The sequence below is a fragment of the Podarcis muralis genome, chromosome 13 (assembly GCF_964188315.1).
Source record: "Podarcis muralis chromosome 13, rPodMur119.hap1.1, whole genome shotgun sequence".
Classification (NCBI taxonomy): Eukaryota; Metazoa; Chordata; class Lepidosauria; order Squamata; family Lacertidae; genus Podarcis; species Podarcis muralis.
The window spans coordinates 4,917,711-4,944,269 of NC_135667.1; the positions used below are offsets into that span (position 1 = coordinate 4,917,711).

Below are 26,559 nucleotides of genomic sequence, written 5' to 3' on the forward strand. Positions count from 1 at the left end.
AGCTTTGTAGAATTTGAATTCATGATTTCCAATTCAGGCTGTGTTCATATTGATTTAATCTAAAACAGAGATCATCCACCCGAATGACTTAACGCCAAGATTTGGGGTGGACATTTAATTGGACATTTGAGCAACCAACATCAAGGCTTCCAACATTATTGTTTATCCTATCTCTCGCTGGGCTTAATCCAGATCATCTTTTTCCCAAGCTTGGTGCCCACCTGGTGCTTTTGACTACAACTCCCATTATCATCAGGCTGGGCTGGCTCAGGCTGGTGGTACGTGTAGTCAAAGTGAGAGGGCACCAGGTTGGCCAAGGCAGAAGGGTGAGGAAACTGGGTGCCTTCCAGATGTTGTTGGACTACAACTCCCCTCAGCCACCACAGCCAGTGATCTGGGATGATGGGAGTTGTAGTCCAGGAACATCGGGAGGCCCCTGCATTTTGCTTGTCCTCCCTGGGAATCTAGACCCAAGGTGGGCAATTGAAGCAAACATATTTGTGAATTCCAAGTAATTTGTGCGCTCTCTCTCTCTTTTCTCTCCCCGCAGCATTTTATGTGGCTGTGACTGGAGAAGGGGAATAAACCAGAGGAAACTGCAGCAAGCCGCGACCGGGTGGTGGCACCCGTCGCTCAGATCGGGGGGGTGGAGGGTGGGGTACCAAGGCGCATCCACCACAGCAGGAGAGGTAAAAATAATAATAATAATTACTTGGGGAAATGAATAATGTGCTCATTTGTTGTTGTTGGGGTGGAATAGCAAAGTGGGGGGCCATGAACTTAGTTGGGATGGGGGCTGCAAGATATCTATTTGCATATTTCTATGTTTATTTCAAAGAATCTGTACACCTTCTGTGTGGTGTGGTGTAGTGGTTAAGGGCGATAGACTCGTGGGTTCGATTCCCCGCTCCTCCACATGCAGCTGCTGGGTGACCTTGGGTAGTCACACTTCTCTGAAGTCTCTCAGCCCCACTCACCTCACAGAGTGTTTGTTGTGGGGGAGGAAGGGAAAGGAGAATGTTAGCCGCTTTGAGACTCCTTTGGGTAGTGATAAAGTGGGATATCAAATCCAAACCCTTCTTCTTCTTCTTTCCATTTTCTAAAAATTTAAGCCCCCAAATGGCGTAACCAAATTTATAAATTTGCGCACGTTTGGGCAATTGTCGCAAAAGTGAAATCTAGCGGTGGCAGCAGCAACAACTAATTATCTGGGTGTATGAATATGAAAAGAAAGTTCTAAATGAAGTGTTGTGAGGTGCAGAGGGGGCACACATAGGAGGCTGCTTGTTGGGGTGGGGCAGTCATTTGAAAGGGAAGTTGCTAGACAGGAAAGGAAGGCTGGGAGAAACTGTCCTGCAAGAAACCCTGGATAGCTGCTGCTGCCAGCCAGTGCTACCATTACTGAGCTAGATACCGTATTTTTCGCTCTATAGGTCGCACCGGACTATAGGAGGGGGAGAGGAGAACAGGAAAAAAAAAATTTCTTGTTCTCCCCCTCTAAAACAAGGTGCGTTCAAGGTGTGTTCACCCGAAGCCTCCGGAGTCCAGCCGGAGTGTCCGCTGGGCTCTGCTTCCCCCCACTGCCAGCCCCAAAGACCAGGTCGGGGAGCATCGGGAAGGCGGCGCTCCACCTTCCCGCTGCCCCCCGAGCTTGTGGGGCTGGGGGGGGAAAGCGCTGTAGCCTTCCCCCCACCTTCGTACAGCCTTCGTAGTCTCCGCAGGGCAGCGGGGTAAAGGCACCCTGCTGCCTTGCGGAGGCTTTGCGCAGCCGTCCGCAAGCTAGGACAGTGAGACGGAGCGCTGCGCAGCGCTTCGTCTCCCTGTTCTGGCTTTGGGCTTAGCCGCGCAGCCTGCATTCACTCTATAGGACACAAACACATTTCCCTTAATTTTGGAGGGGAAAAAGTGCGTCCTATAGAGCGAAAAATACGGTAGATGCCAGTGGTCTGATCTGACACAAGCTAGCATCCCATGTTCCTATGAGGAGCAGCTGGGAGGATGGACAGGAGCGGGCCTTGGACGGGGAGAACAGGATGCTGGACTTGAGGGGCCAGGGAGCTGGAATAAGCTCCATATTGTGTTTTTTTGGGGTGGGGCTGAGATTGTGGGAGGAGCCAGCAGCTGGAAGGGGTGGGCCTTAGGAGGAGAAGGCTGATGGGTAGGCCAGAGGGGAGGAGGAGGAGCAATTGGCCTCCATGAAGGTGGGAAGGAGCTCCCTGCTTGGCGCCTAAACCCCACTTCTCCCCCCATCACAGGCTGGATGCATCGCACAGTGGAGCAGTTGGGGGGCCGTGCTGGACGGGACCCCTTTTCTCTCGGCAACCTGGGCTGCAGCGGCAACGCCTGGAGCTCCTGCCATTCCCGACCATGGCTCCAGGGCGGCAGGTGAGTGGCTTACGGCTGGGGAGGTGGGAGCTGCTGGGAGTTGTAGTCCAAAGGGGCGGCGCTGGCCGGGGCAGATGGGAGTTGTAGTCCAGGAAGCACCAGGAAGCTGCTTGGCAAAGGCTGTTCCACACCTGCCTTGTGCGTACATGTGTGTGTGTGTGTGTGTGTGTGTGTGTATAAGGTAAAGAGTCCCCTGACCATTAGGTCCAGTCGTGACTGACTCTGGGGTTGCGGCGCTCATCTCGCTTTATTGGCTGAGGGAGCCGGTGTACAGCTTCCGGGTCATGTGGCCAGCATGGCTAAGCCGCTTCTGGCGAACCACAGCAGCGCATGGAAACGCCGTTTACCTTCCCGCCGGAGCGGTACCTATTTATCTACTTGCACTTTGACGTGCTTTCGAACTGTTAGGTTGGCAGGAGCAGGGACCGAGCAACGGGAGCTCACCCCGTCACGGGGATTCGAACCGCCGACCTTCTGATCGGCAAGCCCTAGGCTCTGTGGTTTAACCCACAGCGCCACCCGCGTCCATACATATATATATATATATATATATATATACACACACACACACACACGCACACACACACAGATATATATATATATATATATACACACACACACGCATACGGTACACACACAAATATGTATAAAATTCATGTGTACACACCTGCAAAGCAAACACACCCACAGCTGTGCAAAGAATCGTGGGCGATGAATTGCATTCGCTTCCCCGAGCGCCCTCCATAAAACCGCACCTTTTTCAGGCGGGGAAGTCAAGAAACTGACGTTGCTTTGATGTCGGTTGGAGTTTAGACATAGCACTGAATGCTCTGAGAGAGGTTTCTTCTCTCCCTCTCTCTTCCACCCCCCTCCCTTCAGCCCCCTGTGTTTTGGCTTCCACAGCTTCCTCTGCAAAGCAGGAAGGAAAGGGCCCCCGCGTATGAACTTCCCACCCCCCATCTTTCAAATAGTTTAGGTGCCCCACCTGCCCTCTGGAACTCCCTGCCTGTTAACTCCAGGCAGACTCCTTCCCTGTGCTCTTTGTGGCATCTGCTGAAAATACGTCCCAGGTGTTTAGGAGGCGGACACGAATCTGAATCTGCTTTTTAGTTTTTCCTTTTTTGAACGCTCTTTAACTTTTTTTACTGGTCATTTTCCTGATCTGTTCTCTTCGTGAACTGCTTTACAACCAGGTGGTTCGGAAAATCCATCAAATAAGTAAATAATGCCACTCAATGAGACTTCGGCTCCCAGGCCTGTCCTTGGAGCTGTAGTTCAGCCCCAGGGTGCATTCAATGAAATACGAATCAGGGAGCCTATAAGCATGTGCAGAGTGCAGTCCCCCTCCCTCCACTCCTGCTCCGAAGAGTAGCTGCAGCTGGCCTTGAGCACGGACAAGCCTGGCTTATGTCGTGGCTGACTTCTCTTTTACACACCTAGGAAGGGTTCTTTATACAAAACCAGGCCATTGCTCCATGTAGCTCAGTAGTGCAGCGGCACTTCAGGGTTCCAGAAAGGGGACATGCCCAGCCCTCCCTGGATATGCCATGGGGGGGGTTGGAATTGAACCCGGGCCCTTCTGCATGGAAAGCAGCTGTTCTCCCGCTCAGCCACTACACCAGCCCTTGTCCCCTTACTTGATTTAGCTGCGATTCTGGCATTGCGGGAGTAGGACTAATGACCAATTCGTTTTGCTTGTTTCCCATACTCTGTGCATTAGTATAGAGACAAATGAGACCATGGAGGTTTTTCAGCAGAGGTTGGATGGCCAACTGTCATGGATGCTTTATCACTACTACTATTACCCCCTATACCCATAGATCTCAGGGCGGTTCACAACATAAGTTGAGATTCCTGCGTTGCAGGCGGTTGGACTAGATGACCCTTGGGGTCCCTTCCAGCGCCAACATTCTGACCTTTCTCTCCCCTCCTGCCTCCGCCCAGGTGCTCTGCCAGTGTCGGCCAGCCTCAGCTGCCCCCGCACCTGCCGCCCAACCATGGCTCTAACATGGGGCAACACAACAAGGGCTACTTCCCCCCGGGGTAAGTGCTCCCAGAGGGCATTTTGCCAACATCAGCAGCTACGGGAGGGATTGTAGTGGCACATCCTTCCAGCTCCCAGCCCCCAACCCTGTACATTGGGGGGGGGGAGAGGTTGAACGGGGGGGGGGGTGTCCAGACCCTGAGCACCGTATTTTCTGGACGCAGGGGCTCAGGCTACCCCAAAGCCATTTCCCCAAGCTTTCCCCTTCGAGAGTCTTGGTTGCTGGTGCTTTGCTGCTGTGAATTTCACTCCCATTGCATAGCACCAAGAAATCAGTTTTCCCAGAATCCCCCTCTCTAAACCCCGGCCCCCAGGACTGGGGTGGGGTCCCCAACCTGCTGGTATCTGGACGTTTTGGAGCACAGTCTTACCTTGGTTCTCGAACACCTTGGTACTTGGACGTTTTGGCTCCCGGACGCCGAAAACCCGGAAGTAAGCGTTCTGGCTTTTGGACGTTTTTCGGAAGCCAAACGTCTGACGCGGCTTCCGATTGAGTGCAGGAAGCTCCTGCAGCCAATCGGAAGCCGCACCTTGGTTCTCGAATGGTTTCGGGAGACGAACGGACTCCCGGAACGGATTAAGTTCGGCAACCAAGGTTCCACTGTACTGTTTAGGGGAGTTTTTAATGTTTGATGTGTTATCGTGTTTTTAATATTCTGTTGGGAGCTGCCCAGAGTGGCTGGGGAAACCTAGCCAGATGGGAGGGGTATAAATAATTTATTATTATTATTGCCACCACCAACCCTCTGCTGGCTGGGGCTGATGGGAGCTGGAGTCCAAAGGATCTGAAGGGCCCCAGGCTAGGAAAGACCTTACCAGGGGCCCCAGCGTCATAGCTGTCAACCGTCCCTTATTTGGCGGGAAAGTCCCTTATCCCAGCGCTGTGTCCCGCTGCTGTCCCTTTTTGATGATGTCCCTTAAATTTCCCGGGTTTCAAAGGAAGCAGCTCCTCTCCCTCCCTCCCTGCCGGCCAGGGAGGAGGGAGGCTCCAACTGGGTTGCTTGGCTGCGTTGCTCACCCAATAAGGAGTCTGAGAACCACTGGGGGGTGGAGCTTGCATGCCTTGTGCCAATCAAATCGGCCGCGTTGCCTGGGGACTCGCCTTTGCTCAGCGCTTCCCAGCGGAGAGGGGACGGTGGTTTCCCTTGCTGCATCCCCTTTGCCGGGTTGCTGCGCTGTGGGAACCATCGCTTGAGGCTTTGTTTGGCTGCTGGTTGACTAAAATCCCTTATTTTGGCTGCTGATCCCTTATTTTTGAGGCTGCTGGTCCCTTATTTTCAAATCTGTAAGTTGACAGCTATGCCCAGCATTCCTTACTGCCTCTCCCCGTCGCTGACGCCTCTCCCTTTCCCCAGGAACCTGGCCCCGCGGCCCCTGCACGGGAAGCTGGAGGCCATTCACGGCTGCGTCCAGGCCCTGCTCCGGGATCCAGGGCAGCCTCAGCTCTGGGAGCAGCTGGGTGAGATCTACGAGTCGGAGCAGGATTGCGAGGAGGCCGTGCGCTGCTACCAGAATGCCACCCGGTACCCGCGAGACTACGATTACGGGAGCTACGGAGAGATGCACGCCCGGATCGGACGACTGCAGCAGGTAGGGGAATAAATATAATATTCAGTTTCAGCCCCCATCGGCCTCCTTGCGGGGAGAAATGACAGGGCTGAGGCAGCCCATCTTGTTTCGTATTTAATTTGCACACCGCCTTTCTACATTGTGGTACGCAAGGCAGTTTGCAAGCCGTTGAAGTGACAAAATATCTTCTCCTTCTTTGGCGATCCCTTGTAGCCGAGTAAGATTGTCTCCCATGAACACGGTCTTAACACTGAGTCCGTAAGTGACTGTGGAGGCCCAATCTGGATCCACACGTCCTTCCACAGTGGGGACACTGGTTTCCGGACGGGAGTTGATCACGGTGTGGATTTGCCAAGTGTGCCTTCCTCTTAGCACGTTTCTCCCTTGCGTCCTGAGTTGCTAGTGTCTTCAAAGCCCACGACACCTTTGGTCAAGGCTGTTCTCCAACTGGAGCGCTCGCAGGCCAGTGTTTCCCAGTTGTCGGCCAAAATGTGTGCCACAAAGCTCACACGACCTAGAACAATGCAAATAAGCCACGATAAAATAATAATAATAATGACTTGGTAATAAACAGCTTAGGGACGCGGGTGGCGCTGTGGGTTAAACCACAGAGCCTAGGACTTGCCGATCAGAAGGTCGGCGGTTCGAATCCCCACGACAGGGTGAGCTCCTGTTGCTCGGTCCCTGCTCCTGCCAACCAGTTCGAAAGCACATCAAAGTGCAAGTAGATAAATAGGTACCACTCCGGTGGGAAGGTAAACGGCGTTTCCGTGCACTGCTCTGGTTCGCCAGAAGTGGCTTAGTCATGGTGGCCACATGACCTGGAAGCTGTCTGCGGATAAACGCCGGCCCCTCGGCCAATAAAGCGAGATGAGCACCGCGACCCCAGAGTCGGTCACGACTGGACCTAATGGTCAGGGGTCCCTTTACCTTTACCTTTAATAAACAGCTCGAGTCAAATTAAAGTACTAGGTTATTCAATAGTCTGTTTATCACATTGTGCAATAAAATTAGCAGATTATCAGCAGACGGAGCGGAAATTCACTCCCAGCGAATCATTGGTAGGAAATATTCCGTAAAAGTAACAGGAGAGTCACCGTACATGAAAATACTGCAATCAGTAGACAGTTGAACAGGGCAACTGAGTCCCCTGACTTATGAAATTACAAAATGCACTAGCATAACTGATTCCCTGGTGCAAATCTGTGGTATTTCTCTATCCTATTCTGAATCTGTAACATTCAATATAATAATAATAATAAATTTTATTTATATCCCGCCCTCCCCAGCCAAGACCAGGCTCAGGGTGGCTAACAACCAATAATAAAAACCAGTTGATTGAAATGCAACTTAAAGAAACAAGATTAAAATACAACATTAAAGCATAAAAATTAAAAAGCAGCCTCATCACAGGAGGAGAAAGGAAAGAAGAAAGAGGGGGAGGGAATCAAACTGATTCCAAGCCAAAGGCCAGGTGGAACAACTCTGTCTTACAGGCCCTGCGGAAAGAAATCAGATCCTGCAGGGCCCTGGTCTCATGAGGCAGAGCGTTCCACCAGGCCGGGGCCAGTACTGAAAAGGCCCTGGCTCTGGTTGAAGCTAATCTGACTTCCTTAGGGCCCGGGACCTCTAGGGTGTTGCTATATATGGACCTTAAGGTCCTCCATGGGGCATTAGTATTTATTTTATTGCCTCCATGTCTCACTTTTCTTTTTTTTTAACCAAGGAGTTCAAGGTGGGCATGCCCACTCTTCTTCCTATCTCCATTAATCCCCTGTGAGGTAGATTAGGCTGACAGTCAGTGACCGGCCCCCAAATTCACCCCCAGGAGCTTTTCTTGGCTGAGCGAGGTTTTGAACCCTGGCCTCTCTTCTGGGGGGTTAGTCTGACACCCTAACCACTACCATTTCAATCGTTACAAGCACTTTATGTGGGAATTGGGCCTTCTGGCGGTTCCCTCCCTGCGAGAAGCCAAGTTTCAGGGAACCAGGCAGAGGGCCTTCTCGGTGGTGGCGCCCGCCCTGTGGAACACCCTCCCACCAGATGTCAAAGAGAAAAACAACTATCTGACTTTTAGAAGACATCTGAAGGCAGCTCTGTTTAGGGAAGCTTTTCATGTTTAATAGGTGATTGTATTTTAGTGTTTTGTTGTTTGCCGCCCAGAGTGGCTGGGGAAACCCAGCCAGATGGGCGGGGTATAAATAAATTATTATTATTATTATTATTATTATTATTATTATTATTAATAACGCTTGGAATTAATTTTGATTGTTTCCTGTATGATTCCTTGCACACATCCCTTGCTTTAACTGGTTTTATTTGCTTTATAACCGTACGTTTCGTCCTTTTCGGCTCTCCCCGTGACTTTCCCCAGGCTCAGCTGTGGAATTATCACTCGGGGTCGTCTCACCACCGACCGAAAGCTTTGCCCCCCCTGCAACAAGTCTGGAACCTCCTGCACCTTGAGGTGAGTGGTGGCCAATGAGGGACTCTCACCTTCCCCCCCCCAAAAAAAATTCCCCTCTCTGCCTCTCCTCAGCATCTCGAGGGAAAACCTGTGATGCTGTGGATGTCGGCGGACGGCAGCTCCTGTCAGTTGCCCCGTTCGACATTCTGAATTTAACAGTGCGTGTCTCTTCCGTTGCAGCAAGAGTAATAACTTCATGCTGCATTTTAATGTTTTAATGTTGTATTTAACCTTGTTTTTTAAGTTGTATTTCAATCAACTTGTTTTTATTATTGGTTGTTAGCTGCCCTGAGCCCGGCCTCAGCTGGGGAGGGCGGGGTATAAATAAATTTATTATTATTATTATTACCGTATTTTTTGCTCTATAAGACTCACTTTTTCCCTCCTAAAAAGTAAGGGGAAATGTGTGTGCGTCTTATGGGGTGAATGCAGGCTGCGCAGCTATCCCAGAAGCCAGAACAGCAAGAGGGGTCGCTGCTTTCACTGCGCAGCGATCCCTCTTGCTGTTCTGGCTTCTGAGATTCAGAATATATTTGTTTGTTTGTTTTCCTCCTCCAAAAACTAGGTGCGTCTTGTGGTCTGGTGCATCTTATAGAGCGAGAAATACGGTATTATTATTATAACTTCAAAAGCTTTAAAATGGGCTGGGCCCAAGTTACATGAAGGGGCTGTCTTGCCCCAGTGCAAACCTGCCCCTAGCATTGAGATCCGCCTCAGAGGTTCTGTTTATGCACCCACATACGTCAGCCTGGTTGACGTGGCTATTATTATTATTATTATTATTATTATTATTATTATTATTATTATCCTGCCCTTCATCCGTAGAACTCAGGGCCGTGCACAGTATAAAAATATAGGGTAAAAAGCACTAAATGCATGATAAAAACAAGAACAAGAACAAACGGATAACCCCATCTCCCACCACACATTTTAAAGGTTATCAAATGTTAAATCAGCCCAAAAGGCCTGGTTGAATAGGAACGTTTTCACCGGGCAACTAAAGTTGTGTGATTCATTCTGCACCGTTCAAGATTTCTTTCTCCTTTTCGGGTTTTACAGATTATGATATTCCCCGCCCCCTCCACACATTAAAAGAAAAATACAATCTTTATATAAGGTGAAATACATGAAGCGTCACTTAGGTTGTTTGCTTTCTGTAGAAGCCTCAAAATGTTGGGAGATGTGGATTCAGGCTGATAGGCTGTTTTAATTCATTAGCATAGATAAGATAACAGAGCGTGGATTGGGTCACTTTCCCCTCTTGTCACATCTTTGGAATAATCTGAGGTAATCTGTCACAAACAATTTGGAACCTGCTTATTTTTATCTCATAAGAGTTATATACCACTTAGTTGTAGGGAAAAAGAAAAACTTCAAGGCGGTTTAACAAGAAAATTAAAAAATAAAATTTTCAGTAAAAACAGAAAAAAGCCAACTATTTGAAAACTTCAGATGATGAAATAAGCAGTAAGCTAAGAACAAATCAACAGCTTCCCATTTCACCATCGTTGAGCTAATTTTTGAGGAACAACTTGGAAGCCTCGTTATCACTTCCTGTACTCGTCAGAGCAAGGGGGAGCAGGTGGGGAGTTATGTTGAAGCCATTGCCAACCCTTCAGTGGCTGTGGATCACTTTAAAATAGAATCACGAGATTGTCGAGGTGGAAGGGACCCCGAGGGACATCTAGTCCAGCCCGCTCCACTACAGGAATCTTTTGCCCAACGTGGGGCTCGAACCCACAGCCCAGAGATTTAAGGCTCTCATGCTTTACCGACTGAGCTGCCCCTGCTGCCACCTTCGCGTTTAACGAAAATAACCCGTCGCAAACCCCTCTTTCCTCCCCGATTCTCCCCAAATTCCCAGAAGAGGAACTTCTCTGCCAAGCGCAACCCCCAGCTGAAGAGGCCTGGGCCGCCCATGGAGCCCCCCGTGGTCCAGCCAATCGCCCCGGTCCAGCACCCGCCACACCCGGGGCACGGGGAGGACATGCCAGCCCCTATGAAGAGGCGAAGGAGCACCAGTCCTGACCAGGTACAGCGGGTGGGAGTGGGAACCCTGGGTGCAAAAGGGATCCACTGCCACGCTCCCACTGCTCTGCTTGCTTGCGCCGTGGGGCCAGCCCAGATCCTGCCCCACACACGCTCTCTCGCTTGGCACTGGCCTGGCTGCCTTCGCTTCGCTGCCCCGGCTCTTGCGAGACGCCCTGGCGCCACTCGCAGGGCTCGCCGCTTGACGCTTTGCTCTTGGGGGTGGGTGGGTGTAGTGATTTAATTGCAGGAAGATGTTGCCGTTTCGTTGCATGAGCCATTGCGGGGGGGGGCTCTTTGAAATTTCCTGGGGCGGCGGGGGGACACTTCCCTGCCCCATTTTGGTTGGCCGCTCAGGTTTATTTTGCCCTACGAAGGTGGGATTTGGGGAAGGGGTTTGCCTCTTGCTGTTGGGCGCTGTGACAATCTTCCTCCATTTCTCTCTTCTTCCCCCTCTGCTTATTCTGTCTCGCTGTCTTCCCCCTTCCTCTCCCCCCCCCTGCAAATCTCCACTCCTGGTGCATGCAGAATGGTAACGGGGTGTGCCAGCACCCGCCAGGTGTCCCTGGCAACCCCCACTACCAGCTGCCCAAGCCGGGATTATGGAACCCCCTCCACGGAGACTCATGGGGGCAGGAGCGCAAGAACGTCGCTGCCCCAGAGAGACAAGTAAGGCTGCCCCCCCCCCATCCCTGCATCCACCCCCTGCCCATGGACATCGGCCTGGTCTCTTAAACCACCAGGCACGCGGAAACGCGCCCCCCCCCCGTCAAAAATCTGGCTACCCTCATAAGTTTGCAATAATTAATGTCATTTAGTTCTTATCAGATAACTGGTGGCGTGCATTAGAGGGGCAATTGACCCTTCCCCTCCCCGCCTCTCTTTTGCCATCCTTGCTTTTGTATTCTTGGGCACTGTCAATATTTTGGGCATTTCCATATCCTAGAACCGGCTGCCTTTAAATTAAAAAAACCCCACAAGTTTCTAGCTCTCGTGACTTTCCCTTGCAGAGGGAAGGGAGGGTAGGCTGGCTGGCTTGCTTGCTTGCTTGAGGGGCGCTTCAACACTTCGCTGCGCCTGCTCCATTCCCCCTCGCGGCGCTCTCAAATTCAGATCTGTCTGGGTTTGGGTTGCATAGGGGTGGGGGGCCCTGGGAAGCGGGTGGGGTGGGGTAGCATCTTAACTGTTCCCACCCACCTCAGAGGTGTGCCCTCAACTCTGCCTCCAGTTCATGCAGAAACGCAAGAGTCCGAATGGTTACATATCGGAAGGAAAAATTGGCCGTTCCCAAACTGGTGCCCTCTGGAGGTGTTGGACTACAACACCTATCAGTCCCTAGCCAGTGTGGCTGTTTTGAACCATAATTCCCATCAGTCCTCAGCCAGTATGGCCGTTTTAGACTACAATTCCCATCAGTCCTCAGCCAATATGGCTGTTTTGGACTACAATTCCCATCAGTCCTCAGCCAGTATGACCATTTGGACTACAATTCCCATCAGTCCTCAGCCAGTATGACCATTTGGACTACAATTCCCATCAGTCCTCAGCCAGTATGACCATTTGGACTACAATTCCCATCAGTCCTCAGCCAGTATGACCATTTGGACTACAAATCCCATCAGCCCTCAACCAGTACGGCTGTTTAGGACTACAATTCCATTAGCCCTCAGCCAGTATGGCTGTTTTAGACTCCAACTCCCATCAGCCCCTGGGTGTACTGGCTGGGGCTCAATCTAAAGGGCACCATGTTGGGAAAGGCTGATTTATGCATTATGTGAAGAACACCTGCGTTTCACAGAGTTGGGTGTTTTTTTCCGGTTTTGGGGCCCCTCTCCTGACTTTCCTTCTCTTCCCCCGTTCTCTTTAGGAGCAGAGGAACTCGGTGGCCCACCCCTTCCCCTACCCCTGCCCCGCCTACGGCTCCCACCCGCCCCCTCACCGCCTGCCGGCCATGGCCCCCAGCCCCCGCACCCCTCCAGCACACCGGCCCCCTCTCGACAGCCATGGCTGCCTGGCCCGGCCCAACGGAAGTGACCTTAGAGACGGCAGAGCCCCCCGGGTGCGGTCAGACTCCACTGCCACACCAGCAGCAACAGCCGCCTGCGTGCCTTACGTCCCGCGCCCAAACCCCGCAGGAGGAACCACCGCCACCAGCAAGACCACCTCGCGGGGGCCACCGAACCCTGACTGCCTTGTGAGTGGGGGCGAGGGGGGCTTTCGCGGGGGTCTGGGAATCGGAGCAAGCGCCGCAAGGCCTCGGGCGCCGGCTCCCAAAACTGCCAATCAGTTTTGCCCACTTTTGTTGAATCAATTAAAACAGCCCCAATTGCATTTTGAATAAACGTGCAATTGGTTGTTGCCGTTTTGGATTTTATTTGTTTCATAAAATTCAGGCACCGCTCTGTCATAAGGAAAGAAACCCCTCAAGGCGGTTTACAAAAAAGATAAAGTGAGGGAAGGAAAATCATGACGCTAGTAATAATTCAGTGGGCAGAGCGTGAGGCTCTTGGGGTCATGCGTTCGAATCCCACATTGGGCAAAAAAATTGGGAATTGGACCAGACATCATTGTCCCTTCTGGGAAGGGACATCATTGTCCCTTCTGGTTCTGTGATTCTGAGACATACAAAAGTTAAAATGCTAGAACAGATTAAAATCGCCTCAGCTTTCTAAGCACCCAGGCAGGCTTGTCTAAACAGGGACAAGGTGCCTGCTTGCTATCAACAGGCAGGGAGTTCCGAAGTTTCATAGGTGCTGCTGCGCTAAACAACCAGGTTCTTACAAACGCGGAACGGGGATTACGTGGCAACAGTTCTGCCGATCGAAGCGGCAAAGTGGGGAAAGGCAGTTTCATAGGAAAACCGGCCGCCCGTTGTTAAGGGTTGTATATACTGATAGTAACACCTTGAACTTTGCCCGGGAGCAAATTGGCAACGGGCGCAGATCCCTGATCACGGGTGACAGATGCTGGCAAGCCCTCCCTCCTGTCAGCAGTTGGGCTGCAGCTTCCGGATAAAGGGCAGCCCCACAGAGAGGGGGCTGCACCATTTTATTGCGCTATTATCCGAGTGAGTTGCGCCAACAGCTGTTCTGAATAATGCTTTCTATAGGGTAGGGGTCGCTAAGGATGAGTCTAGGGCACGAAGCCTCCCTGAGCAGAACGGCAGGACCCTGAGTCCGTTGACGGGCGGACAGTGTGTGAACAAGCCTGCTCTCTCGTGGGGTGAAGGAGGGAGCCATAGGCCTGGGAGGTGGGGAGGACGATCCCTTCTGATTGGCTCTTCTTTCTGTCCATCCCGCAGGGTTCCGACCATTACCAAACGCCGGCATTGGAGCCATCCAGTCCCGCCCAGGAGAACGGGATCCACAAAGCCCCCTTGCAGCAGTCACAGCAGCAGCCGCCACCGCCGCCGCCCCGGCCAGCTCCTTGCCTTGCCCCTCGCAACCTGCCCTGCTCTCGCATGCCTCCTCCGCCCATCGCCAGGGGGCCTCCACCAGCAGTTGCACGGGCACCCACAGCTCCGCAGTGCCCACCACCCCCGCCCCCTCTGCCCCCGCCTCCTCCGCCAGCACACCCCTTGCCCTGGCTGAAAGGCCCGGCGTTCGGCAGCAAAGGAGGGGAAGCAAAAGCCAGCAGCGACCCCTTGGGGGATATTCTGTTTGGGTGCGGGGAGCCGCCGCCGCCACCACGGGGGGACGCTTCCCCTCTCGGGGCCTGCGACTCGGGGCGCAGCTTCCAGGATTCCAACGCCAGCAGCCAGAAAGGGCCCTTCTCACTCCCTGGAGAAGGGGCTGAGGAGAAGGCAAGCCCCCAAAGATCAGCCAGCCCCGAACCCACCCCGGCAGCCGCTGACTACTGGATGCCAGAGAGCACCCAGGAGGAGAAGAGCTCCGGCGGCGCCAGGGCCTCGGCCCCGGAGAGCCCCACGATTACCTCAGGAACCTTCGGGTCCCCGGAGAGCCCCCCTCAGCCGCCCCCGCCGCCCCCGCCACTGCCCCGGGCCTCCTATCCAAAGACGCCGGAGCCCTCGGCAGCGCCCCCCGCAGCGGAGCCCACACACGAAAGGCTCTTTGGCTTTGCAAGCCCCCAGCTGGAGGACCAGTTTGAGGAGCCCCCTGAGTTTTCCAAGATCCTCCCGGACGGCCTGGCAAATATCATGAAGATGCTGGACGAGTCGATCCTGCGCGGGGAGGAGGAGCGCGAGGAGAGCTTTCCGCCGCCCCCGCCGCCTGCCCCGCTGCTCCCCAGCCCCCCGCCTTTGGCCAGACCAAAGCCCCCCGCCCCGTCCAACGCCTCCTTCGACTACCCCAAGCCACCGGGGCAGGACCCACCGGAGCCGCCCTGCCTGTACCGCTATGGCAAGCGGGACCCGGAAGAGCGGCCCCAGGCGGCTGCCGCCACCGCCGGCGGGGCGGGCAAGTTCCCCCACCACAGCACGGCCTCCCTGCTGAAGTCGTTGGCCAACATGCTGGAAGGGCAGAAGCACTCCTACCGACCCAAGCCGCTGACCCCCCCAGGTGCTAAGATCGCTTCTCCGGCCGGTGCCAGCCCGGGGTCCGCGCCCCACTTCTCTACCTCAAGCCAAGGCTGGGCCGCGGGAGCGATGGGGGAGCAGGCGGCCAGCTCTCCACCCCCTCCACCCGCCCCCCGGCCCATCAAGACGGAGTCAGAGGTGCTGGAGGAAATCAGCCGGGCCTGCGAGACCTTGGTGGAGCGAGCAGAGAGGGAAAAGAGCCCCGCTTCTCTGGCCACGCCGCCCCCTCTCCCGCCCCCGCCCCCTCCCGCTCCCCTTTCCTCTCCCGCGACGCTGCCGCCCCCGCCGCCCCCTCCTCCGGCTCCCGCCCAGCGCCCCAAGGACGAGTCCCGGAAGCGGGACCGGGAGCACCGGAGGCACCGCCGTTCCAGCAAGGACGGCTCGCGGCGGCACCGGGAAGGCAAGGCCCACAAAGAGAAGAACCGCCAGATCCTGGGCAGCCTCGACGTGCAGAGCTCGGAGAGCCAGGCGCGGGAGAACGGCGCCAAGCCGCCCCCGCCTCCCCCGGCCGCCCCGCAGCCTGAGCGCCGGCCGCCCCCCAGCAAGAAGGAGGAAGGGGCTGTCGGCACCGGCTCCACGGTGGTGTGCTCGGCCGACCTGCTGAAGCTGCGCTCGTTCACGGAAGGGCCGCCCAAGGAGCTGAAGATCCGGCTGATCAAGGTGGAGAGCGGAGACAAGGAGACGTTCATCGCCTCCGAGGTGGAGGAACGCAGGATCCCCCTGGGCGAGCTCACCATCAACCATTCGGCGGCCGAAGTGGTGCGGGCCAGCAAGTGAGTGGCTGCCTTGTTATTTTGTTTTATTTATTAAATCTGCATGCCGCTCTCCATCCGTAGGTCTCAGGGCAGTTCACAACGTTAAATCGCAATGCAAAAACCACAAAATGTATAGCAGAAAGATAATCATAATAATTTTTATTTATATACCACCCTCCCCAGCCAAGGCCAGGCTCAGGGCGGCTAACAAGCAATAATAAGAACAAGTTGAATGAATACAACTTAAAAACAAACTTAAAATACAACATTAAAATATTGAAACATGAAAATATTAAAATGTAGCCTCATCGCAGGAGGAGAAAAGAAAAGAAAAAAGAAAGAGGGGGAGGGAATCAAATTGGCTCCAAGCCAAAGGCCAGGCGGAACAACTCTGTCTTACAGGCCCTGTGGAAAGAAATCAGATCCTGCAGGGCCCTGGTCTCATGAGACAGAGCGTTCCACCAGGCCGGGGCCAGTGTTGAAAAGGCCCTGGCTCTGGTTGAGGCTAATCTGACTTCCTTAGGGCCCGGAACCACTAGGTGTTGCTATTTATGGACCTTGAGGCTCTCCGTGGGGCAGACTGGGAGAGGTGGTCCTGTAGGTACGAGGGTCCTAGGCCGTGAAGGGCTTTAAAGGTCAAAACCAGCACCTTAAATCTGACCCTGTACTCCACCGGGAGCCAGTGCAACTGGTAAAGCACTGGGTGAACATGCTCCCATGGCAGAGACCCCGTGAGGAGCCTCGCTGCAGCATTCTGCACCCGCTGGAGTTTCTGGGTCACCTTCAAGGGCAGCCCCGCGTAGAGCGAATTACAGTAGTCAAGCCTGGAGGTGACCGTCACATGGATCACTGTGAACAACAAACCAATAATCCCTGCTCCCTCTTTCCGTTCTGCTCCTGGTATCAAAGCACAGTGCATCAGCGCACTGCTCTGGGGTGTGTCTTGCAGGCTTTTCCGAAATCTCTCGCTCGTGAGCTCCCTAGGCTTCCCGTGTGCTGAGAACGCCTTGCCTCCAAACCGAGGTGGAGAGCTTGGAAGCTCTTTTCCTGCCAGATGACCCAACCGAATCTGGCACAAAAAGAGCTTGTTCTGAACTACAACTCCCAGCAGCCAGTAGGGAATGATGGGAGCTGTTGTCTGGCGTCACCCGGAAGGCTGCAGGTTCCTAGCCACCCAGTTTGAATGAGCACACTTGGACAACGCTGTGGTCTAAACCACTGAGCCTCTTGGGCTTGCCGATCAGAAGGTCGGCGGTTCGAATCCCCACAACAGGATGAGCTCTCATTGCTCCCTCCCAGCTCCTGCCAACCTAGCAGTTCGAAAGCAGACCAGTGCAAGTAGATAAATAGGTACCACTCCGGCAGGAAGGTAAACGGTGTTTCTGTGCGCTGCTCTGGTTTCTATCACGGTGTCCTGTTGCGCCAGAAGCGGTTTAGATATGCTGGCCACATGAACCGGAAAGCTGTCTGTGGACACACGCCGGCTCCCTCGGCCTGAAAGCGAGATGAGCGCCACAATCCCATAGTCGCCTTTGACTGGACTTAATGGTCCAGGGGTCCTTTACCTTTACTGTTTTTTACTTGGGCAACCAGGAGGGGCTGGATTTTCTGAGTCCCATACGGCCTGGAATCTCTCTTATTCTATCCTGCATTTTTTTAAAAAAATAAATACATTTTTGGGCAGAATTCTGGCTGAGCTGCACTGATTCCCCACCGCCATTGTTTGCAACCTTACACAGCTGCCGCTTGCTAGCTTCCGAAATTATTTTAGGCAGGGCCCACATGCTTAGCACGAATGAGGACTAGAAGCTTGTCCCTTATTTAAAAGCGAAGCACCTGGGTTGCAAGATGCGGCTGACTCTTTTTTCCCCTTTGCTGTTTCTCCTGCGACGTGGGGGACATTTTGAAGTTGGGCAAAGGCCTTCCTCTTGGGGGGTGGGCCTCCTCTGGTGTGTTCTGCCCCCTTCCTTTTGGGAATGGCCTCTTGCGGTTTCAGCCTCAAACTTGCAAAGGTTGTGTGTCCAACTCCGGGACCCTGTGGCCGGGGAAAAGATGCCCAGTGGGGTTTGGGGAGTGGGGTGCGTGGCAGGGTTGAGTGGCAGGGGGCATTCAGCCAAGGAATGGGTTTGGGAGGGTGTGGGTCAAGCCAGGCATGGCATAGACGTACACAGGAAGCGTCCTCCTAAAGCAGCGGTTCTCAACCTGTGGTCCCCAGATGTTGTTGGACTACAACTCCCATCATCCCTGAGCTCTGGCCTTGCTAGCTAGGGGTGATGGGAGTTGTAGTTCAACAACATCTGGGGACCCACAGGTTGAGAAAGGCTGTCTTAAAGCATGGGTAGGCAAACTAAGGCCCCGGGGGCCAGATCCAGCCCAATCGCCTTCTCAATCCGGCCCGTGGATGGTCCGTGAATCAGTGTGTTTTTATATGAGTACAGTGGTGCCTCACAAGACGAAAAGAATCCGTTCCGCGATTCTCTTCGTTTAGCGGTTTTTTCGTCTTGCGGAGCAACCCTATTAGCGGATTAGCGCTATTAGCGGCTTAGCAGCTATTAAAGGCTTAGCGGCTTAGCTGCTAAAAGGCTATTAGCGGTTTAGCGGCTTAGAAAAGGGGGGGGGAGCGGGGGGAAAATTGCAAGACTCACATGGAGGACGGATTCCTGCCTTGCTGCAGGGGGTTGGACTAGATGACCCCAAGGGCTCCTTCCAACTTTACGGTGTTACGATTTGGAAGGAAAGGCTGCTACAGTGGTGCCTCGCAAGACGAAATTAATCCGTTCCGCGATTCTCTTCGTCTAGCGGTTTTTTTGTCTTGCGAAGCAACCCTATTAGCGGATTAGCGCTATTAGCGGTTTAGCGGCTAAAAGGCTATTAGCGGCTATTAAAGGCTTAGCGGCTAAAAGGCTATTAGCGGCTTAGCGGCTTAGAAAAAGGGGGGGGGAGCGGGGAAAAAAATGGCAAGACTTACAAGACGTTTTCGTCTTGCGAAGCAAGCCCATAGGGAAAATCGTCTTGCGAAGCAACTCAAAAACGGAAAACCCTTTCGTCTAGCAGGTTTTCCATCTTGCGAGGCATTTGTCTTGCGGGGCACCACTGTAGAATGTGTCCTTTTATTTAAAATGCCTCTCTGGGTTATTTGTGGGGCACAGGAATTCGTTCATTCCCCCCCAAATGTAGTCCGGCCCCCCACAAGGTCTGAGGGACAGTGGACTGGCCCCCTGCTGAAAAAGTTTGCTGACCCCTGTCCTAAAGTGTCAGACCATTGGCCTACTCTGACTGGCACCAGGGGTTCTCCCTGGGTTCAAAGCTGGGCATCTCTGCCAGCCCTCCCCAGAGACACAGCCAGGGATTATAATTTTTATTATTTAATCCATTTATATACCGCCCTTTATCCAAAGATCCTAGGGCAGCGCGCAACAGCAAGAACGTAATTCATGCAGCGTAATAACAAAAACAGGGACACAGGTGGCGCTGTGGGAAAAAGCCTCAGCGCCTAGGGCTTGCCGATCGAAAGGTCGGCGGTTCGAATCCCCGCGGCGGGGTGCGCTCCTGCTGCTCGGTCCCAGCGCCTGCCAACCTAGCAGTTCGAAAGCACATCCAGGTGCAAGTAGATAAATAGGGACCGGTTACTGGCGGGAAGGTAAACGGCGTTTCCGTGTGCGGCTCTGGGTCACCAGATGCAGCTTCGTCACGCTGGCCACGTGACCCTGAAGTGTCTGCGGACAGCGCTGGCTCCCGGCCTCTAGAGTGAGATGAGCGCACAACCCCAGAGTCTGGCAAGACTGGCCCGTACGGGCAGGGGTACCTTTACCTTTACCTTTAATAACAAAAACACAACACATAGCATGTTAATAAAATAATCACAGTAACAGCGCCCCTCCCACATTGAACAGGCCGTAGATTTAATGGCTGAAGGCCTTGGTAAAGGGGAACGTTTTCGTCTGGTGCCTAAAGCCCTGTACAGTGGTACCTCGGGTTAAGTACTTAATTCATTCCAGAGATCCATTCTTAACCTGAAACTGTTCTTAACCTGAAGCACCACTTTAGCTAATGGGGCCTCCTGCTGCCGCCGCACAATTTCTGTTCTCATCCTGAAGCAAAGTTTTTAACCTGAGGTACTATTTCTGGCTAAGGGACGCGGGTGGCGCTGTGGGTTAAACCACAGAGCCTAGGACTTGCCAATCAGAAGGTCAGCGGTTCAAATCCCTGCGACGGGGCGAGCTCCCGTTGCTCAGTCCCTGCTCCTGCCAACCTAGCAGTTCGAAAGCACGTCGAAGTGCAAGTAGATAAATGGGTACCACTCCGGTGGGAAGGTAAACGGCGTTTCCGTGTGCTGCTCTGGTTCGCCAGAAACGACTTAGTCCTGCTGGCCACATGACCCGGAAGCTGTACGCCGGCTCCCTCGGCCAAGAAAGCGAGATGAGCGCCACAACCCCAGAGTTGGCCACGACTGGACCTAATGGTCAGGGGTTCCTTTACCTTTACTTTTACTATTTCTGGGTTAGCGGAGTCTGTAACCTGAAGCGTATGTAACCCGAGGTACCACTGTACAGTCATACCTCAGGTTATGAATGCTGCGGGTTGCGTGTTTTCAGGTTGTGGACCGCACTGAACCCGGAAGTACCGGAATGGGTTACTTCCAGGTTTGGGCACATGCGCAGAAGCGCAAAATGACGTCACGTGCATGCACAGACGCAGCGCTTCAGGCTGAGAACACTGCGGGTTGCAAATGTGCCTCCCGCACGGATCACGTTTGCAACCCAAGATATGACTTGTAATGCCTGTGCCAGGTGAGCCTTTCTGGGCCGAGGAGCCACCGCAGAAAAGGCCCTGTTCTCGTGTTGCCACCCTCTGGACCTCTCGTGCAGGGGGCACACAAAGAAGGGGCTTGCAAGATGATCTCAGGGTCCGGGTCAGTCCGTATGGGTCCTTGCAGTATTGCGGTCCTGAGCCATGTCAGGCTTTACGACACCAGCACTTTGAATTGGGCCCGGAAACTTAATTGGCAGCCGGACCGGGATTGCACCTGGAATTTTCCGCCTGCGAGGCAGACGCTCTGCCAACTGGGCTGCAGCCCTGCCCCTAAGACACCTGGAAGACCTGTTCCTTTAAACCTGGCCAGCCCTAGAGCACTTGCAAATCAGGGCGCGCCACGGGCAGTTTTTAAGAGCACACCTGGTGCACAGCAGAGGGGAGAGCGGCGCTCAGCGTCCCCACTCCTGCCTCCTCCCTCTGTCTCCCGCACCCCTCCGCTTCCCCCACGCTGGGCTCAATTGCCGGGGGTGGGGGTCTTTGGAGAAAGGGCCGGGTGCAGACTGAATGAGCCAACCAATTTGCAGCATGGCTCGAGAGCTCGGAAGCCCTTTCAAAACTCTTTCAAAACTCTTGGCAGCGTGGTTGGTTTGGAGCGAAGGTGGCTGCAGATAATCACGGTTGCAGATCATCTGCATCACGAATGGGAGGGGTATATTGTCTCTCTGGGGCAGAGGGAGCCCTATGGGAGACTGGAGGAGGAGGGAGGAGGAGGAGGAGTAAGGCAGACCTGATAACGGAGGCAGCTGTGCGGAATGGAGGGTGTCGGAGCGCGTTGCGTGCCGGACGGCTTCCCCGAAAAGTTCTGTTCCCGGAGGGCTTGGTCTGTCTTCTTCTTTTTTTCTCCAGAAAAGTAGCTCCGCTCCTCTTTGCAAACTCCCGGGGCAGGCTTGGGGGCAAGGGTCAGCCCAGATAAGGGAATTGGCAGCCGGAGGGAGGCAAGGAGGCCTTGGGGTTCGAAGCGGAGGAAAGGGAAGACTCTGAGTGGGACGCAGGGCCCCACAGAACGGGGGCCAAAAGCCATCCCTCCCCTGCCCCAGTGGGCATGTGTTTCCCCTTCCCACGTTCCCTCCAGCAGGCGAAACTTTGCCAGATAGGTAAACGCAATATTGTGCCCTCCAAGCCCACCGTGGCTGTGGGGGGCGGGGTGTGTCTCTGGTTTGAGGCAGTCGCTTTGCACGTGCTCTAGGGCACCCTTCTCGTCTAGGTTTTCCACGACTGGCCTTGACTAATTTGTGGGGTGTCTGCAGGGAAGCATCGAGCGGGAATAGAATCACCCCAGGCTGTTAAAGGCAGCCGCAGCGTCAGAGTGTCAGGTTTTTCCGGGGAACCTTTCCCAGGTCCAGGGGCCACATTTCATTCTGGGAGGCCTTCTGAGGGCCACATGCCCAGTGGTGGATGCACTCCAGTGAGGGGGGGGCACTAGAGTTTTTTGGGGGGCAGGAAGATAGGTCTGGAGTGGAGGCAACAGGTTTTGTGGCAGAGTTTTATGTTTCTAGTGCCTCAAACTGCTTTGGTATATGCACGTATATTTACAATTATACTGCTAGCATCAGTCTTTTTTATAAAATAGAATAGATAAATGTGATGGGCTTGCTAACTGCTTGCATTCACGAGGCCTCCTGGCATGGTTCACTGGGAAAGGGCTGATCCACCAGTAAGGCGTGTCATTTTAGAGGGGAGTTTTTTGGAAATTTCTTCAGTGAGGGGTCTTTTTGGAGTCGGGAGGATTTTAAACTTGCTTTTATTTCTGGGGTTGGGCAACATTTAGCTTGGTAAGTCTACGTTTGATGAAGAAGTACGTAAAGTGCTTTCGGGAAACGGAAGAATTTTCATTTTGCCTTCTGAAAATGCCTAATAATAATAATAATAATAGAATAGAATATAACTGCAACTACTTGGCGATCATTTTTAATTATTTCTTTGCAGTTTTAGTGGCCAAGCAAAACTAAATCATATTAACCGATATATCTATTGAATTCCCAAGTCACATGGCAACTTTTTTGCACCCCTCATTTTTGGAATTTGAATGGCAGACGGAAGGAGCTGTTGCCCCTTGAGGCTGCCCACAGACTCTCCACTGCCCCTTTTCTCTGGGCAGTTTGGGGGTTTGGGCTGGGTGTCCATCAGTATGCGGATGATACCCAGCTCTACCTCCCTTTCAAATCGTAACCAGTGAAGGCAGTGCAGGTCCTGTGTGTCTGGAGGTGGTTGGAGGATGGATGGCGGCTAACAGATTGAGGTTGAATCCTGACAAGACAGTAGTACTGTTCTTGGGGGACAGGGGGCGGGTGGGTGTGGGGGACTCCCTGGTCCTGAATGGGGCAACTGTGCCCCTGAAGGACCAGGTGCGCAGCCTGGGAGTCATTTTGGACTCACCGCTGTCCATGGAGGCGCAGGTCAATTCTGTGTCTACCAGCTCCATCTGATACGCAGGATGAGACCCTCCCGGCCCGCAGACTGTCTCGCCAGAGTGGCGCATGCTCTGATTATCTCTCGCTTGGACTACTGCAATGTGCTCTATGTGGGGCTACCTTTGAAGGTGACCCAGAAACTACAACTAATCCAGAATGCGGCAGCTAGACTGGTGACTAGGAGCAGCCGCCGAGACCATATAACACCAGTCTTGAAAGACCTACATTGGCTCCCAGTACGTTTCCGAGCACAATTCCAAGTGTTGGTGCTGACTTTAAAACCCTAAACAGCCTCAAAGACCCAGGATACATGAAGGAGCGTCTCCATCCCCATCATTCTTCCCGGACGCTGAGGTCCAGCTCCGAGGGCCTTCTGGCAGTTCCCTCCCTGTGAGAAGTGAGGTTACAGGGAACCAGGCAGAGGGCCTTCTCGGTGGTGGCGCCTGCCCTGTAGAACACCCTCCCAGCAGATGTCAAGGAAATAAACAACTATCTGACTTTTAGAAGGCATCTGAAGGCAGCCCTGTTTAGGGAAGTTTTTAATGTTTTATTATTTTTTTAATATTCTGTTGGGAGCCACCCAGAGTGGCTGGGGAAACCCTGCCAGATGGGTGGGGTATAAATAATAAACTATTATTATTATTATTATTATTATTATTATTATTATTATTATTATTACTATAATTACTGACTCCTGCTTCCCTCATCCTTCTTCCAGGCATGCCAAGGTGAAAGGGAAGTTCAAGGAGTCTTACTTGCTGCCAAGCCACTCGGTCAAACCTCAGATCAACGTGGACGAAAAGCTGCCGCGGGAAAAGCTCAACCCCCCGACCCCCAGCATATACGTGAGTCCCAGTTTTGCGGGGTGACGGGGAGAGGGCAAAGGGAGTGTTTTGTTGGGCCTCTCTGAGATGGATGGACTGGGGAGGGGGCGTTGATAAATGGTGCTCTGCACCAGCACTGGGTTCCAATTCATGACGACGTACAAGCAACATCACAAGGTTCTAGCCCTCATGGCTGCAGAGGGGAGTTAACCTGGTAAAATTCCAGGAGGTCAGAGAGAGCCGGACATGGCTTTCTTAGGGCCGGCAGAAGCTGCACTGGAGCAGCAAGGAGCGACTTGCTGCAATTCCAGCTGCAGGATCCGCCCCTCCGTGGTGCGATTCCCTGAAGCGCATGGGGGTGATGCCCCCTGCATCCACTGACATCCCCCACCGACCTAGGGGTGATTGAAGGGTGCTTCCAGAGTGGCTGGGTCACCCAGCCCAGGGAGTGGGGCTGAGTGGAGTCTGGGGAGGACTGGGGCATGTCGGCCGCGAAGGAGGGGCTGTGCTTGTTGATCTGTGTTCCCCCCTCCCCAATTTCCCCCCAAACAGACATGCTCATTCTACTCCCATCCCACACTCCTTAACCACCTCCTGTTTTTGACTTGGTTTTTTTTTTTTTTAATTATTACTGTGCGATGGTACCTTGGTTCTCAAGCTTAATCCGTTCCGGAAGTCGGTTCCAAAACCAAAGCGTTCCAAAACCAAGGCGCGCTTTCCCATAGAAAGTAATTCAAAACGGATCAATCCGTTCCAGACTTTTAAAAACAACCCCTAAAGCAGCAATTTAACATGGATTTTACTCTGTAATGAGACCGTTGATCCATAAAATGAAAGCAATAAACAATGTGCTGCAGTCACACAATCAATCAATCAATCAATCAGTAGCTGAACTGGGTTCCACACGGTCACAAAAAAAGAGCCGCAAAAACAAATGTAAAATAAATAAGAAAAACAGACAGGCCTCAGTGTAACACTCAAAACGGAAGTGTGGCACTCAAAACGGAGCACGTTCGGCTTCTGAAAAAAGTTTGCAAACTGGAACACGTCCTTCCGAGTTTCCAGTGTTTGGGTTCCAAGTTGTTTGAGTACCAAGGAGTTTGAGAACCAAGGTACCTCTGTACTCTTGATTATTCTTTCTCCTCCTTTTCGCAATGCTTCCAAGGTTACTTTCTCCACGTCAAAGGCAGCTGTTGGCCGTTAGAAATAAATAGATATCGCCCTTCCCCACATGATGCGCTCATCACCAACTTCTCTGTTAGGCCATTAAATAAATGCATTCGTTTACTTAATAAACAAGTGAGCCATATTCTTAATCTTGCTACGACAGCATCCACCTTTAGAAAACGCCATTGCCCCCTCTTTCTAAACAGCTCTGATCTTTCTCTTTTAAGGTGGCCCTTTGACCATAGCAGTGTGTACCCCAAAGAGGACCGGCCTTTTAAACTAAACTTTTAAGGCCGTTCTGCAAGCTCCTTCCTAGTGCCTGCCTATCTATCTGTCGATCGATAGATCAGTCAGTTGTTCTGCCTGCCCATTAAGTTGCCTGCATCCCATAGTCTGTGTCCAGAGGGGAAATCTTGCTCCCTTTCTCTCCCTTTATTCCCCTAAGGCCTAAGGGGTGTTGGAGTCCCTTTGGGAAACCTTGTCCTCTGCCCTCTCTCGTTCTGCCAGTGGGATCCACCTCCTGGCTCAATGGCTTCTTGTTCCTTCTTGTCCCTAGATAGGGAGGGAGATAAGGCACCTGGATTATTTTCCCTTGCCTAGCCTTGACCCTTGGCTGGAAGCAGCCACACACATCCACTGCAATGCCTTTCCTCTCACCGTTGGCTAATTGGAACCTCGGTGCCTTCAGCCCTCTATCCCGGCCCTATCGTTTGTCCGGGGGATGCAGCTGCCTCAGGCAGCAAAATGCCTTGAGCTGGCCCTGCCTCGGTCAGGTGGGATCTTGCTTAGAGTATATGAGGAGCAGACTGCGACGTCGGCTTCACTCAGCGGTACAATGGTACCTCGGGTAACGTAATTTCGGGTTGCAAACCCGGAAGTGTATACTTCCAGGTTTTGCCGTGCAGGTATGTGGAGAAGCGCTCTTCACGCATGCGCAGAAGCACTCTGTTGCACCACATGCAGAAGTGGCGGGGTAGGATTAGGGGTAAGTACGGAGCCCTGGGATGAATTAAGTTCGTATCCAGAGGGTCCACTGTATATCGCTGGTGAAACCGCCGCCGCTCCTGAGTCCCTCTGCTAGCAACATCCACTGGATGTTTAAATATTGTATTTAAAAATGGGGTATCAGAGTTTTTAGGGGGCTAACCAGGTTGGGATAGGGGAGGCGGGTGGCGCTGTGGGTTAAACCACAGAGCCTAGGACTTGCTGATCAGAAGGTCGGCGGTTCAAATCCCCGTGACGGGGTGAGCTCCTGTTGCTTGGTCCCTGCTCCTGCCAACCTAGCAGTTCAAAAGCACGTCAAAGTGCAAGTAGATAAATAGGTACCGCTCCGGCGGGAAGGTAAACGGCGTTTCCGTGCGCTGCTCTGGTTCGCCAGAAGCGGCTTAGTCCTGCTGGCCACACGACCCGGAAGCTGTACGCCAGCTCCCTTGGCCAATAAAGCGGGATGAGCGCCGCAACCCCAGAGTCGGCCACGACTGGACCTAATGGTCAAGGGTCCCTTTACCTTTACCTAACCAGGTTGGGATAGCTGGGATAGCAGGCTTGTTGGCTTTTGAA

General features: G+C 53.2%; 1 protein-coding gene across 6 annotated transcripts in view; it reads left to right on the forward strand.

Moving 5' to 3' along the window:
* The first annotated feature begins 554 nt into the window (after window positions 1-554).
* The window catches only part of KDM6B (lysine demethylase 6B), a 47,000-nt gene continuing 20,995 nt past the window's right edge, over window positions 555-26,559 (forward strand). For 4 of the 6 annotated variants that reach the window (XM_028703438.2, XM_077916840.1, XM_077916836.1 and 1 more), the window contains exons 1-10: window positions 555-689; window positions 2,256-2,385; window positions 4,330-4,428; window positions 5,785-6,019; window positions 8,373-8,465; window positions 10,330-10,497; window positions 11,022-11,162; window positions 12,361-12,687; window positions 13,795-15,800; window positions 23,727-23,853. In XM_028703438.2, coding sequence (XP_028559271.2) covers window positions 2,261-2,385; window positions 4,330-4,428; window positions 5,785-6,019; window positions 8,373-8,465; window positions 10,330-10,497; window positions 11,022-11,162; window positions 12,361-12,687; window positions 13,795-15,800; window positions 23,727-23,853 — 3,321 coding nt within the window. In that variant the 5' untranslated portion in view covers window positions 555-689; window positions 2,256-2,260. The remainder of the gene's footprint in view (window positions 690-2,255; window positions 2,386-4,329; window positions 4,429-5,784; window positions 6,020-8,372; window positions 8,466-10,329; window positions 10,498-11,021; window positions 11,163-12,360; window positions 12,688-13,794; window positions 15,801-23,726; window positions 23,854-26,559) is intronic. The other 2 variants (XM_077916838.1, XM_077916837.1) reach the window with 2 other exon arrangements.